The 12,505-nt window shown below is 61.9% G+C and overlaps 2 protein-coding genes across 6 annotated transcripts in view; one reads left to right on the top strand and one right to left on the bottom strand.

Moving 5' to 3' along the window:
• The window catches only part of ATP6V0D1 (ATPase H+ transporting V0 subunit d1), a 38,312-nt gene extending 34,556 nt beyond the window's left edge, over window positions 1-3,756 (top strand). Inside the window, exons 5-9 of one of the 2 annotated variants that reach the window (XM_036012010.1) lie at window positions 2,476-2,553; window positions 2,681-2,857; window positions 2,970-3,047; window positions 3,147-3,331; window positions 3,655-3,756. In XM_036012010.1, coding sequence (XP_035867903.1) covers window positions 2,476-2,553; window positions 2,681-2,857; window positions 2,970-3,047; window positions 3,147-3,308 — 495 coding nt within the window. In that variant the 3' untranslated portion in view covers window positions 3,309-3,331; window positions 3,655-3,756. Of the gene's footprint in view, window positions 1-2,475; window positions 2,554-2,680; window positions 2,858-2,969; window positions 3,048-3,146 lie in introns of both variants that reach the window. The other variant, XM_028501804.2, reaches the window with a different exon arrangement.
• Window positions 3,757-4,224: 468 nt separating this feature from the next.
• Window positions 4,225-9,627, bottom strand: HSD11B2 (hydroxysteroid 11-beta dehydrogenase 2). 4 transcript variants are annotated; one of them, XM_036012007.1, is made up of 5 exons: window positions 9,222-9,627; window positions 5,928-6,140; window positions 5,623-5,808; window positions 5,377-5,520; window positions 4,225-5,178 (listed from the first exon to the last, which is right to left on the bottom strand). In XM_036012007.1, the coding sequence occupies exons 1-5, from the start codon at window positions 9,484-9,486 to the stop codon at window positions 4,763-4,765; spliced, it is 1,224 nt and encodes a 407-aa protein (XP_035867900.1). In that variant the 5' UTR covers window positions 9,487-9,627; the 3' UTR covers window positions 4,225-4,762. The 4 variants fall into 4 exon arrangements, with proteins under 4 accessions (XP_035867900.1, XP_035867901.1, XP_028357623.1 ...); XM_036012008.1 differs by having other exon boundaries at window positions 4,225-5,172; XM_028501822.2 differs by having other exon boundaries at window positions 5,383-5,520.
• Window positions 9,628-12,505: the final 2,878 nt, after the last annotated feature.

Below are 12,505 nucleotides of genomic sequence, written 5' to 3'. Positions count from 1 at the left end.
TGGTGTGTGGGACGACACTTCAACCAGTTGAGTCACCCAGCCAGGGCATCTCTCAGATCTTTACAGCCAGGATCCTCCCTGGCCCTGGTCGGAGTTCGGCAGCCGACTCTCGGCTGCCGGCTGTGCCCAGACCATCCCGTCCCCCTGCAGGGCTCTCGGCCAGGGTGCAGGGCAGGCCTGGTGGTAGGGAAGCACCTGTCTGGGGGCTCAGTGCGGTAGGCAGGGGACCAGCACGTGCAGGAGCGAGTGTGGAGCGTGGGCCAAGTGGCCGTGAGGTCTGCTGTGGAAGGGCAGGTTCCAGGTGGAAAAAGAAGCAGGCACAGGATCAAGTCACCCACACCTGGAGTTTGGACTTTATCCTGTGTGCAGGGCCAGCCGGCAAAGGTTCTGGCGGTCAAAGTATCAGAAAGCCCCTCTGGCCGCAGTGTGGAGGGCAAGGTTGGAGGGGACGAGACCAAAGTTACATCCCCACTCCCACCCTGTGACCTGGAGGAAGGCTCAGCTTCTTTAGTTCTCAGGACTGCCCTAGGAGCTAGGAAGGCATCAGTCTTCTCCTTTGTAAGAGGAGGAAACCGAGGGCCCAGAGAAGTCGGGCGAGCTACCCGAAGCCACTTGCTAGACACCAGCAGCACTGGGGATCGCACCTGGCTCAGCCTGTTTGCAGAGCAAGTGCTCCCCTCCACCCGCTAGCAGAGAGGCAGGCCAGCCGGTCGGCAGAGAGAGTGCGCGCACCCTCCTGCCCGCCCAGCTGGCCCGCTGCCGGGATCCCTGCCCTGAGACAGGGTGAGGGGTGCGGCTGTCCCCCCAGCCTTACCCACACCCTCACCGGCCCTGACTGGTTCTGCCTGGAGTCGCTGGCTGGGGCTGCTTGGGCACCAGCTTGTAAACTCTGATCCAGTGCTGCAGGCGCCGTGCCAGACCGCCCACCCAGCCGGCAGCGTCCCAGCCCAGTGGCCACAGATGGGAGATTAGGCAGACCCTCATCCGTGTACCGGGTGGGAACTGCAGGCAGCGGGCATGACAGCCGTGAGCTGGCAGACTCCTCCAGGTCACAGGGTGGGAGTGGGGATGTGACCTTGGTACCTGGGCCTTTGGGGTCTTGCCAGCTTTTCCAGCTGCCGCAGCCTCCTTCACCCTGGGGTCAGCCTCTCTGCAAAAGCTGGTGGCTTCCCCCATAGGGAGGAGCTGCAGACCCCACTGGGTGGTGCAGGCCTGGGGATTTGGGCACAGCTAGATGGCCGGGTCCGGGGAGGGAGGTGGCTGGAGACCGTGCTAGGACTGAGTGGTACCCGCCAGCCACGGCGGTGTTGGTAGCTGTTTCTTGCTGCCCTCTCTGATTCCCGTGGACCCGCTGTCCCCTCTCCCCTTCCAGCTTCTCACTCCCTGACCTGTCCAGAGTTTTGTTTTCTGTGGCCTCAGTGGTCACTTCGGGCCTTTCTCTGAGCCTAGCGTGCCCAGTGCTGCCGGCCCGGATGAGCCCGGGCTGCTGACGCCCGGGTCTCGTCCCACCTCCTCCCGTGGGGTAGCAGAGCTGGTGGCCCAGGTCAGCTGGTGGTGGGTGCAAAGGTCTCTGCACTTGGAGGGCAGACCTTGGTGTGGAGAGCTTTCCGTGCTGCCCAGCCCTCACCCCCAAATTAGCCTCCAGCCTGTGAAGCCAGAGGCTCTGTGATCATGCCACCAGGGGGACCCAGGAGGGTCTGAGTGAAGGGAGCCCTCTTCCTGGACCATAGAGAGATGTGGGGAGGAAGCCCGTGCCTGGCAGCCTTTAGGAGTGAGTGCCGGGAGTGGCCTGGGGCCTGGACTGACCTGCCTCCTCCTCGTGCCCGGCAGATCCAACTTGCCTGGGCGGGAAGTGCTTGTTCCCACCGGCACCCAGCATGTCCGGCCATCGCTCTGCAGGGCTGACATCCACGTAGGCAGCAGTCATCCCTCTGCAGGGGCTGGGCAGGCCGTTTGGTTCCTGCTGTGTGATGCCTGGGGGGCGGGGGGAGGAGAAAGTGTTCTGTGAGGTGGGGTGCCAGGAGGGACCAGGGCATCCAGTCCAGGCTGTATCTCTGTGAACTCACAGGAGTAGCCTTCCCGCACCAGCCCTGGACAGGTGGTTTTCTGGGGCTGAGGGGGAAGATACGGGGGAAAGGCAGGCAGAACAGTGGGGGAAAGACAGAGCCCCTCCGAGCCTGGCCTGCTGTGGGATGAGAGCGAGGGGTGTACTGCATCACGAAGCAGACCATCGGCCAGAAATTGCTGTCACTCCTCGGCTGGGGTCAAGGCTACTGGCTTTCACTGCTGGACTGGTTAACAGTTGGAGTTTGTGGCTGTTTTGTGGGCTCTCACATGGGGGCTGCCCTGGCCAAACCACGGGCGTGACATTTGGACTCACCATGAAAGGGACTGGGAGGGGGACTATGCGTAGGAGGCCTGGCAAGCCCACGGAGTCTCCCCGCTTGGTCTGAGCGAGCCCCATGCTCCGCACAGGCCTACCTGGAGTCTTTCTACAAGTTCTGCACGCTGCTGGGCGGGACCACGGCCGACGCCATGTGCCCCATCCTGGAGGTGAGTACCTGCCCGCCCTCCCACCCGCTGGTCCCCTGGGGAGGACAGGCCTCGAGCAAGCCCTGCCAACTGACTGGCTACTGCCTCCCTCCCTCCCTCTCTCCTTGGCTGTGCCGCGGCCCTACAGTTTGAAGCAGACCGCCGCGCCTTCATTATCACCATCAATTCCTTCGGCACAGAGCTGTCCAAGGAGGACCGTGCCAAGCTCTTCCCACACTGCGGGCGGCTGTACCCGGAGGGCCTGGCCCAGCTAGCTCGGGCTGACGACTACGAGCAGGTTAAGAACGTGGCCGACTACTACCCGGTGAGTGCTCCCGCTGCGGCACCCAGGGGCGGGCAGATTGGCGCTTGAATGTCCACCTCCCACACCCAACAGCCCCCTCACGCTTATGCTTCCCTCCATGCCCCTGGGCCAGGAGTACAAGCTGCTTTTCGAGGGTGCAGGCAGTAATCCCGGAGACAAGACCCTGGAGGATCGATTCTTTGAGCACGAGGTGGGTGCCGGGCCTGCCTGTCGTACGGAGGGGTCGGTGGCTCAGGCCCGACTCTCGTGGTCACGGCCACCCTCACACCACGCCTGCCTCTGCCCTCAGGTGAAACTGAACAAGTTGGCCTTCCTGAACCAGTTCCACTTTGGTGTCTTCTACGCCTTTGTGAAGCTCAAGGAGCAGGAGTGTCGCAACATCGTGTGGATTGCTGAGTGCATCGCCCAACGCCACCGCGCCAAGATCGACAACTACATCCCCATCTTCTAGCGCCCTGGCCTGGGGCCCCCCACGGTGTGCTCGCGTCTGTGTGCACTGGGACCGAGGCCGCGGCTCATGTGCCTGCCCTGGGGCAGCGCATTGTCGCAGCGGCCGCCCAGCTTCCCCGTTCTTCAGAGGCTCCTTCCGGGCCTGCGAGGGGCTGGACGCCTGCTCCCCCCACCAAGGGTAGGCCAAGCCCCCCTCCAGATCAAGGAGGCCCCTCAGCCCTGTTACAGCCACCGATCTGTCCGAGAAGCATGTGGTCACTTTTGTGCCCCTTCCCAACCTGAGAACCCCTGGGGGCAGCGGGAGCCTCCTTTCCCCTCTGTGGGTCGCCCCCAGATCTGTGGGGAAGCAGTGTGTGCGTGTGTGTGAGTCCTTGGGGCGTGGTGGGGGTAGCTGTGCATATCCCTTTCTCAGCTCTGCCCCTCTGAACAATAAACTGTTCTCTCTCGAAGTCCAGCTGTCTGCTGTCTCCTTTGAACCCTAGCTCCTTTCCCAGACCCCCCAGCTTGCCTCGGGTGTACCCTCACTGAGTCCAGCCCCGCCCAGCCTAAGCCTTCTACCTCCGGCAGTCGGCGTGGTGGGCAGCACCGGGCCGGCGCTCTGCTGAGCAGGCAGATTCCTCGGGGCTGGAGGATAGCGCCTGCCTCTGCCGGGGCCGGGGCCGGGAGAGCCCCCGGGCCTGTTTGCTCACTGAGCTCCGCCATTCCCGGGGCCAGGGTTTTTGCCTCCATCTCACTGTGAGGAAACCCAGCGCTGCGGTCAGCCCAGATCTGCCTAAGGCCCAGGCAGCGGGCAGCTGTGACCCAGAGCCTACGTGCAGAGCCTCATCCCCGCGCTGAGCCTGGGGGTCCCCCAGGCAGTGCGCTGTGTGGCACACAGCCACCGCCTTTCACCCCTGAACACAGTGTCTACCCCATTCTAGGAGAAATTAAAATGTATCTTTATTTTTTAAATGGCAGTCAGGCAAGTAGGGTATGCAGCCTCCCTGTGGCTTAGGGTGGGTGGTCGGGACCCTGATTCTTGAGCCAGTCAAGAAATAGCTGGGATTCACCCTTTGAATCACAGCACTGAGGCGCCAGTGCTGAGAAATAATCCTGAGGGGGTGCCCAACCTACCCTGTCACGTCTTAGTTTGCAGAGGCACTGACTGCGGGGTCCTATCGAAGGCTACAGCTACGTCTCGCACTACATCCCCCTTCCAGCTGGGTTCTCTACGCTACAGGGTGGGGCGGTGTGCCCTGGAGAGCCTGTCTGGGGCCAAGAAACAGCAGAGAGGCCCAGTTCCCCGGGAAGCCTTAGCCTCACCAGGCCTGCCCTGGGGCATCGGCAGTCCATGGCACTGGGGGTCCTTCGGGGCAGGCTCTAGGGCAGGTTTTGGGGCCACAATGTCCAGGGGAGGGCCAAGGGCTCACGGGACCTCCTCTGCTGGAACAGCTAGGCCCCATGTGTGCACACTGCTCATTCGGCCACTGCGGGGGAAGGGCCTGGGTTTGGGTCTGCTGCTCGGGCTTCATCCTGGGCGGGAGTAGGGCCAGGCTTGCCCCGCCGCAGTGCTCTGGGCACGCAGGGATTGATGAAGAAGGCTTGCAGGAAGCGGCGCCGCAGGCTCCGGGGCAGGCAGTAGTGGATGAAGTACATGAGCCCCACGCCACGGCCCGGGTAATAGCGGTGTTGTGGCTGAGTGGCCAGCAGCGCGTCGACGATGTCATCTACCACTGGGCTGAGGTCGGGCACTGCCAGGCTCAGCGAATGCAGGAACTGCCTGTATATGTGCTCGATGTAATCCTCGCCATAGGCCTGCAGCAGCTCCTGGGGCAGGTTAGCCAGCAGCAGCTGTTTGCTCCGCTCCCAGCAGTTCAGGTTGTTAACTGACCCTGGGGGGCAGGGGGGGGGCAGTGATAAAATCAGCGTGGAGCCAGTCAGCTAGGGAAGCCAAAGACCCAGGTTTAACTCCCCAATGCCCCTCCTCCTGCCAAAGCCACGCCCACTCTACAGACCTGACCCACCCCCCCACCCATGTGAGACCATGCCTCTTTTCCAGCCCCAGGCCTCCCTTGACACCCAATACTGACCTTCACCTGTCTTGAAGCAGCCAGGCTGGATGACGCTGACCTTGATGCCCCAGGGCAGAAGTTCACTGCTGAATATGTCCATGAGCAGCACCATGGCTGCTTTGGAAGTCCCATAGGCCCCCAAGCATGGAAATGGCATGTCTCCTGGGGACGGATTGGGGTGGGGCAGCTCAGCCTGGGCCAGGGGCTCCAGCATCCCTCCCCACCATTGGCTCCTTTGCTGCTGCAGCGTGGGCGTGCACTCACCTGCCGGGCTGCCCAGGGTCACGATACGACCCCTGGAACGGCGCAAAAGTGGCAAGAGGCCCTTGGTCAGCTGCAGTGTGCCAAAGAAGTTCACCTCCATGCAGGTGCGGAATGTAGCCACTGGAGACAGCTCCGCATCAGCCACTATGTCATTGAGGCCCGCGTTGTTGACCAGACCCCATAAGCCTGAGGAGGTGGAGCAGGGAGGGAGGGAAGCTGGCGCTCAGCCCTGCAGCAAACCTGCAGTGACTGCCCCTTTGCAGCCTCCCAGCCGCCCCTCTCCTCGAGGGGCCTCGCCCACTGACCTGTGCTGCTGGTGTGCACCTTGACGAACTCCAGGGCCCGGCTAATGTCAGCTGGTTTGGTCATGTCCATCTGCAGCAGCTTTAGGTGAGGGGAGCAGCAGGCACGCAGCTCTAGGGCACCAGGGCTCTCCAAGTCCAACACAGTGGCCAGCACCGTGAAGCCCATGGCATCGAGCTTCTTGGCCGCCTCCTTGCCAAAACCAGAGTCACAGCCTGGCCAGGGCAGGGAAGCCAGTGAACTCCCACTGTGACCCAGTCCAGCCTGAGACAACCCTAGGATCACCAGGGTCCAGACAGAATCCAGGACCCTGGTCACCCAAACTCCCAGCAGTCCGCAGCCCGCCCTCCATCCCCGGCAGGCCATGCTCCCTGGCCGAGCACCTGCGCGTCAACTGTTTCACAGCTGTCGTCTCCTTGACTCCCAATGGCAGCCCCATCAGACACGCCTCATGAGCCCGACCTTACCGATGAGGAGACAGATCTAGTCATGCTAAGCTGCTTCGCACAGTCACTCGGCCAGCACTGAGTGAGTTCGGGACTCTATCCCAGATCAGCCTGGGACCCGGTTCCAGCCCTAACGTCCTTCTGCCTGCTGGACATCAAGCTTCTGCTCAAACACGTGCGGGGCTGCCGCACAGCCTCCCTGCCATCCTCACTGTTCTTACCCAGGCTTCCTCTGCCCACCTGGACGCTGGAGCAGCCCCCTTTCCAGCCCTGTCCCATCTTAATCCCTCAAATCCCTTCTCTACCTGAACAGCTACAGGGATTTTTCCAAAAATGACAATGCAATGGCTGCGGAAAACCTTCCCCAGGCGCCCACAGTGCGCTGGCTGAAGCCCGAGCCCTCTGCTCCCATCCCCCAGGCCCTGCCCAACCTGAGCTAGCTCGCCTTCCTAATCTCGACAACCCTACTGCCCTTCCACCCTCTAGGCAAGCAGGAGGCCCACCCCCACCTCACCCTGACCCCCACCCTTGGAATTTCAGTCAGTGGCGACAGTAGGGCATTCTCTGAGCTCCAGACCACTTGCCCTTAGGACAGGGACAATGATGGATGGAGAACAGACCTGCATTTCAGTCCCTTCCCACACCCACCAAGGGTGACCTGAGGTCAGTTATCACCCTTGAAGGCTTAACTTTCTGTCTTTGGTATGCAGAGAGAAACAACCAGGCAGAGCCAGAGTTGGGGTCCGATAAGGCCCTGCTTCCTTGATCCTTCCCATTTTGGTTCTGTGGACACAATCTCCTCCCCCTGAGCAGAAGCTGCAAAGCTGTTCTGCTTTTCCACTGGTGGACGGCTCTGTGAGGCAGACAGCACAGCTGGGCAGGGGGCTTTGAGCTGGCCTTTGTGTTTCTGGGGGCCTGCCAGCCAGCCTAGGCTGTGGAGGCCGGAGGGGGGCCCTTCCCCTTTACTCACCTGCACACACATACCTGTACACACCTCCAACCTACCTGCAGTGGGCCATGAACACCACAGCGGCTCACTCCCATGAGACCCCTACCACCCATCAGTGCACAGCTATGCCCCCAGCCACTCAGCCTGAACCCTGACCCCAGGGCTGAGCTTAGTGAGGAGCCTTGGCCAGTGGCTCCCAGGGAGGGGTGGCTGGCAGCTCTGGCAGGTGGGGCAGGGTCTGGTCACCTACCTGTCTCACACTCAGATTGTGAGGGACCTCCAGAGTTCTGGGGCACAGGGGAAGTTGGAGGCTGATATCTGATGCTTAGATGGGAGGGGATGGGCAGTCTCCTTCCCCTCCCCCATCATGGAGCTTTGCAACCAGAGATGGGGGCGCCCAGGTCATGGAAGACATCCTTCCTCTCACCTCCCTCTCACACCCAAGGCTACAAAGAAGTGGTGCCAAAGCCTGGGCTGAGCTCAGGAGAGACACCAGCACTGCAGAGGCCTCGGACCTGTTGAGGAGGCAGGGTGGGAGCCACCCTGTCTCTGGGGACGGATCACCATCTAGTCCCTGCTTCATACCAGGATGGTCTATCATCTTCCTTCCTCAAACCCCTGAAACTGGGGTTCCCAAAGGCTTCGCACTGCACCCTGAACCCCGGTCCCTCCCATCCAGGCTGGGCCCTGCTCTCTCCACTCTCTGCTTGAAGCCCAAAGCCCACCTGCCCCCTTCACCCTGCCCCAGCACGGTCTGGCCTCTAGCTCAGCGTTCAAGGCCCCACCTGAGGCAGTAACCTCACATCCCACCACATCTCGGCAGCCAGACTGATTACTGATCATCCCCTATTCAGACCTTGCTCATTCCTGCCTCAAGCCTTTGTTCCACACCCTTTGTCTCATACAAAACACCTTCCATACTCCACCTATCTCCACCCATCCTCCGAGGCCCAGCTCAAGGGTTGGCCTCCTCTGGGAAGTTCTCCCAGCTCCATATGATTATGCAGGGCCCCCTACTGGACCCAGACCTCTGAGAAACCAGTCTGGTGGCTCCCCCCAGCCCAAGCCCAATGCAAAGGCAGGGCCCTGAGCACCAGCCCATAGCCACTGGGGTTGGAGAGGAGGCTAGGCTACCCTCCCCCCTTACAATGGAGCCAGTGCCCCCTGGCCTTTCTCCCCTTCCCCAGTTCCCCCTTTCCCTTCCCTCGATCTGGTCACAGATTTATTCCCTGCTCCAGACAAAGGAGACTCGGCCAGGCGGCCAGAGGCACCTGAGCCTACCACTCTAAGCCCTCCTTCCTGGGCACAGAGGACCAGGAGGAATGGGGAAAGGGGTTCAGACTCTGGACTCCACCTCAGCAGTGTGAGGGTAGTTCAGTGGACTGGAGAGGTGGCTGAATGCTTAGCTGCTTCTCATGGTGACCTCGCGCTTTTCTTGACTCTAAAGATCCCAGCCAACTGGGTGGTGAGGGCCCCAACTATGCATCTAAGCACCTTTCTCTGGCCCCAGGGGAGAGAGGGGCCATCCCACATGGGGATGTTAAACAGAGTTCAAGGGGTGACCACCCTCTTAAATCCCTTAGAGATTGCTCTCTTGGGGGAGCGGCAGAGCATAAGCCCCAAACTCCAGAACACTCCATCTTTCCCAGCCACCAGTTTCCCCTGCACACCTGCCCACTCTCGGCCTCATTTTCCCTCCGACCATCCCCACAGCGGCACATAGTTAACTCAGGCTTGGGGAGGTGCCTTGTTTCCCACTTAGTTCGCTCCCTGCACCCAGGAGACGGGGACCCTCCTACTCCTGCGCTGGGGGGCCCGCCTTGCCTTGGCGTGCCCATAGGATCCCTCTGGGTGTCCGGTCCCGTCCTAGAGCCTGGAGTCCCCGCTCTCCGCGCACTCACCGGTGATGAGCACCGTGCGAGTGGCCACGGGCAGGCGTGGCGGGCGCGCCAGGCAGGACAACGCGATCCAGCCGGCGGCGGCCAGCAAGGCGAGTGCAGCCAGCGGGGGCAGCAGGCGCTGGCACAGCCAGTCGAGGGCAGCCAACAGCGCCAGCGCCGCCAACAGCGGGCGGCCCAGACGCAGGTCTGCGCGCAGTAGCTGCAGCAGCGCACGGGCCGCCACGAGCAGCCAGGCGCCGCCCGACGGCCAAAGCCATTGCTCCATAGCTGCCGGTCGGGCTGGGAAGAGCCGGGGCGGTGTCCGGGATGCGGGTCGGGAAGAGAAATTCGGGGCCGGGGCTAGGAGTGCAGGGTGCAGCAGAAAGCCAGCCAGGAGTGGGAGGGATACTCGCTTTCTCGGTTAGCCCTCGGGCCGAGCTTATAAAGAGCCCCGGGGGCGGGGAGAAGGCGGAGCGGAGGCGGGGAGGGGCGTGGCTTTCTCCCCTCGGTCCAGGCCCCCCGCGCTGGGCAGGTGCCCCCGCCCCCGCCCCGCCCCCGCCCGCAGGACTGCTTTCGAAGAAGCCGGAACAAAGTCCCAAAGTTGCGGCTGAGGGAGACCACGCTTTGCCACGGGCGGTGCCAGGGAGAGGACCAGTCCGTCCATCCCTGGTGGTCCGCATCCGTTCACCCCTGCGCCCCCCACCCCACTCCTCAGCCCCTGAGCCACCGCTCCCAGGTGAACACTGGCTTGGGACAACTGAGGCCACGCCCAACCTCCTCGCCAGCACCCGACATCGACAGCTTGCGGCGGCTCCCAGGCCTGCCGGGACACCGCGGGGAACCAGCCGGTTCTTCACGGCAGAGCGGCCGCCGCCGCCGGCACACGCGCCGCACTCCCACGCCGTCCGCGGCCGCAGGGCCATGGCACACACGCCCTGACGCGCACTCACACCTAAGCGTCCTGGGGCCACAAAACCGGCTTGGGGCGAGGGCTGGGGGAAGCAAGGTAACCATCCGGGTTCTTGCCGGTCTTCGACCTGCCTTCCCCTTCCCAGCCCTGGGGATGCACCAGCTCCACCTCCTCCTGCCACACAAGTTTATGGGTGTGTGGGTGTTTGTGGAAGGCAGAACAGCAGTCACAGGAAATGTCTAAGCCTCCCATTACCTCTAGCCCAGACTCCTACCCCAGGGACTCCAAGAGTCAGGCCAGTGGGGACACCTGGAGAGTCCGTGAGGGCACCCTCTAGGACAGGGTGATTCTCCAGCGGATGAAGTGAGTGGTGTCAATGTGGGTGCAGGTCCCTCCCTGTGTGTATGAAGGTTTGTGCTTGTGTGTGGCCTGGAGGCCCCCCACCCTGCCCACCCCCGTGTCTGGCACCCTGTGCTTAGCGTTCATGCCAGGGCTCTGCCAGGCAGTAGCTGTTGCCAGCACCTGGCTGCCAGGCCCTACGCCCAGGGCAGTAGGTGCAGCCTATAGTAGAGAGGCTCCCTGCTTCCTGTGGGCTTCTGGGCCTTGCCCGGTGTCTCATCCGTGCCCACACTAAGTGCTAGAGGGTTATGGACCCCTCCCAGCTCTGTCGCCCATTCTCTATTTTAGGTGCCCGGGCTGTGCCAGGGCTTCAAAGCAGTGCCTCCACCAACGGTTCTCTGCCACCCAGGCACGGCTCCATGGTGGTCCAGGGCATTTTCAGTAAGGGAGCTGGGAGCCAGACCTACCTAAGGGGATAGGCTTTGGGTGGAGGATCCATTTCCTTCCCAGAACACTTCTGTGCCCCAGTCTATTCCTCCCATAAGAACAGATGACAGACTATCCGTGACCATGGAAGGCAGGGCTTGCTTGAGAGGGTGTGCATTTCTGACCTTGGTGCATGACCTTGTGTGCCTGTATTTATATGCACTCAAATGCACAGGCTCCGTGGCTTATCCATGCGTACACGCAGTGTCTCCCTGTGCCGTAACGCTGGCCTGTGAGTACATTTGTGTGTGTGCTTCCAGTAACTCTTTCTTCCCTGGTCCGGGTCATCCTTTGGAAACTCAGGGAAACATTTCTTTCCCCAAATCTGCTGACTCCTGTTGCCCTGAATCTGTGGCCGAGACGCAGAGGTGGGCACCCCTGGCCTGGCCCGCTGATTGGAGCTTTATGCCCAGATCGGAGGGACCTGCCCCCCTTCCAGCTCTAGTCTCCTACACAGAGTCTGGCTGTGGCGTCTCCAGCTTCAGTCCGTTAAAGGCTCCCTTGGGGCTGGGGAGAGGGCATGCAGGAGAGGGTGAGATGGGGATCCCAGGCCGCTTTCAAGGCCAAGGCTACATAGGGAATATCAGCACTTGTCAAGAGCAGGTGTTGAAGGATAGGGAGGTGGGAGTGGGGAAGCAAGGCGAGAACGGAGACTGAGAGACGGGATCCCACACTGTCCCAGGAAGGCACCGGGAAGGATCCTGACTCCCTGCGATGTCCGCCATGGGGGAGAGACCCACTGAGATGGGGTGCTATAGGGAAATGCCTTTGGCCGTGAAGTATAGGATGGCCAGGATGGGGAGCGGGTGTTTGCAGCCCAGCTTCTGGGGCACTGCCACCTTGGACAGGACCGTTAGTCTGCAACGGTTGGGTCTTGTGGGACTAGGTGATCTGCCACATTTTTACATATATGCCTTCCTGACACACATCCCACCTCTAGGCCAGGAGGCCACGCCTCCTTCCTAGGATCTGTGCTTCAGCCCCCGTGACCTCCTCGAGAGGTGCGCTGACCCCTCACCCCTCGTCAGGTGGAAATGTTCTGGAAGCAGAAGGAAGGTGGTTCAGGCAGCCAGGGTGAGGAGTGGCTGGCCCAGCCCTGTCTGAGGCCTGGTGCCAGATTGTCCCTGCCCAGGGCCAGAGAACCAACCTCTGCCAGACCCAGGAGTCTGGGTTGTCAGGGGCCTCCAGGGAAAAGAAGGGAAGGGGGCTGTAGCCCCAGCAGATAAGGCAGGGCCTGGCAGGGGCAAAGGAATGAAGGGCAACCAGAAGGAGCAGAGCCCCTGAGCCACCCCACCTCAAGGCCCTCAGCCCATAGCCTCCCTTCATTATCAGTGCTCCCTCGGGTCAGAAACCAGGCACTGGGGGGCCACAGGGTGGCTGGAAGGGGCACCCCCCTGCTCTGGTCAGCTCCAGCAGAGTCCATCAGCTCACTGGCACCATCTGCTGGCCTTTGGGGGGAGGCCGTGGCTCTAAAGGGGATAAAGCCCAGGTGACTGCTGGAGTTGAGAATGGGGGAACAAAAGTGCCGGTGTGCGTGGTGCCAAGTGACAGTCTTCAAGAGCTCAGGTTC

This window comes from Phyllostomus discolor, chromosome 12, assembly GCF_004126475.2.
Source record: "Phyllostomus discolor isolate MPI-MPIP mPhyDis1 chromosome 12, mPhyDis1.pri.v3, whole genome shotgun sequence".
Lineage (NCBI taxonomy): Eukaryota > Metazoa > Chordata > Mammalia > Chiroptera > Phyllostomidae > Phyllostomus > Phyllostomus discolor.
The sequence above is the reverse complement of the archived record's forward strand: the minus strand, read 5'-3'. Positions and strand labels throughout refer to the sequence as shown.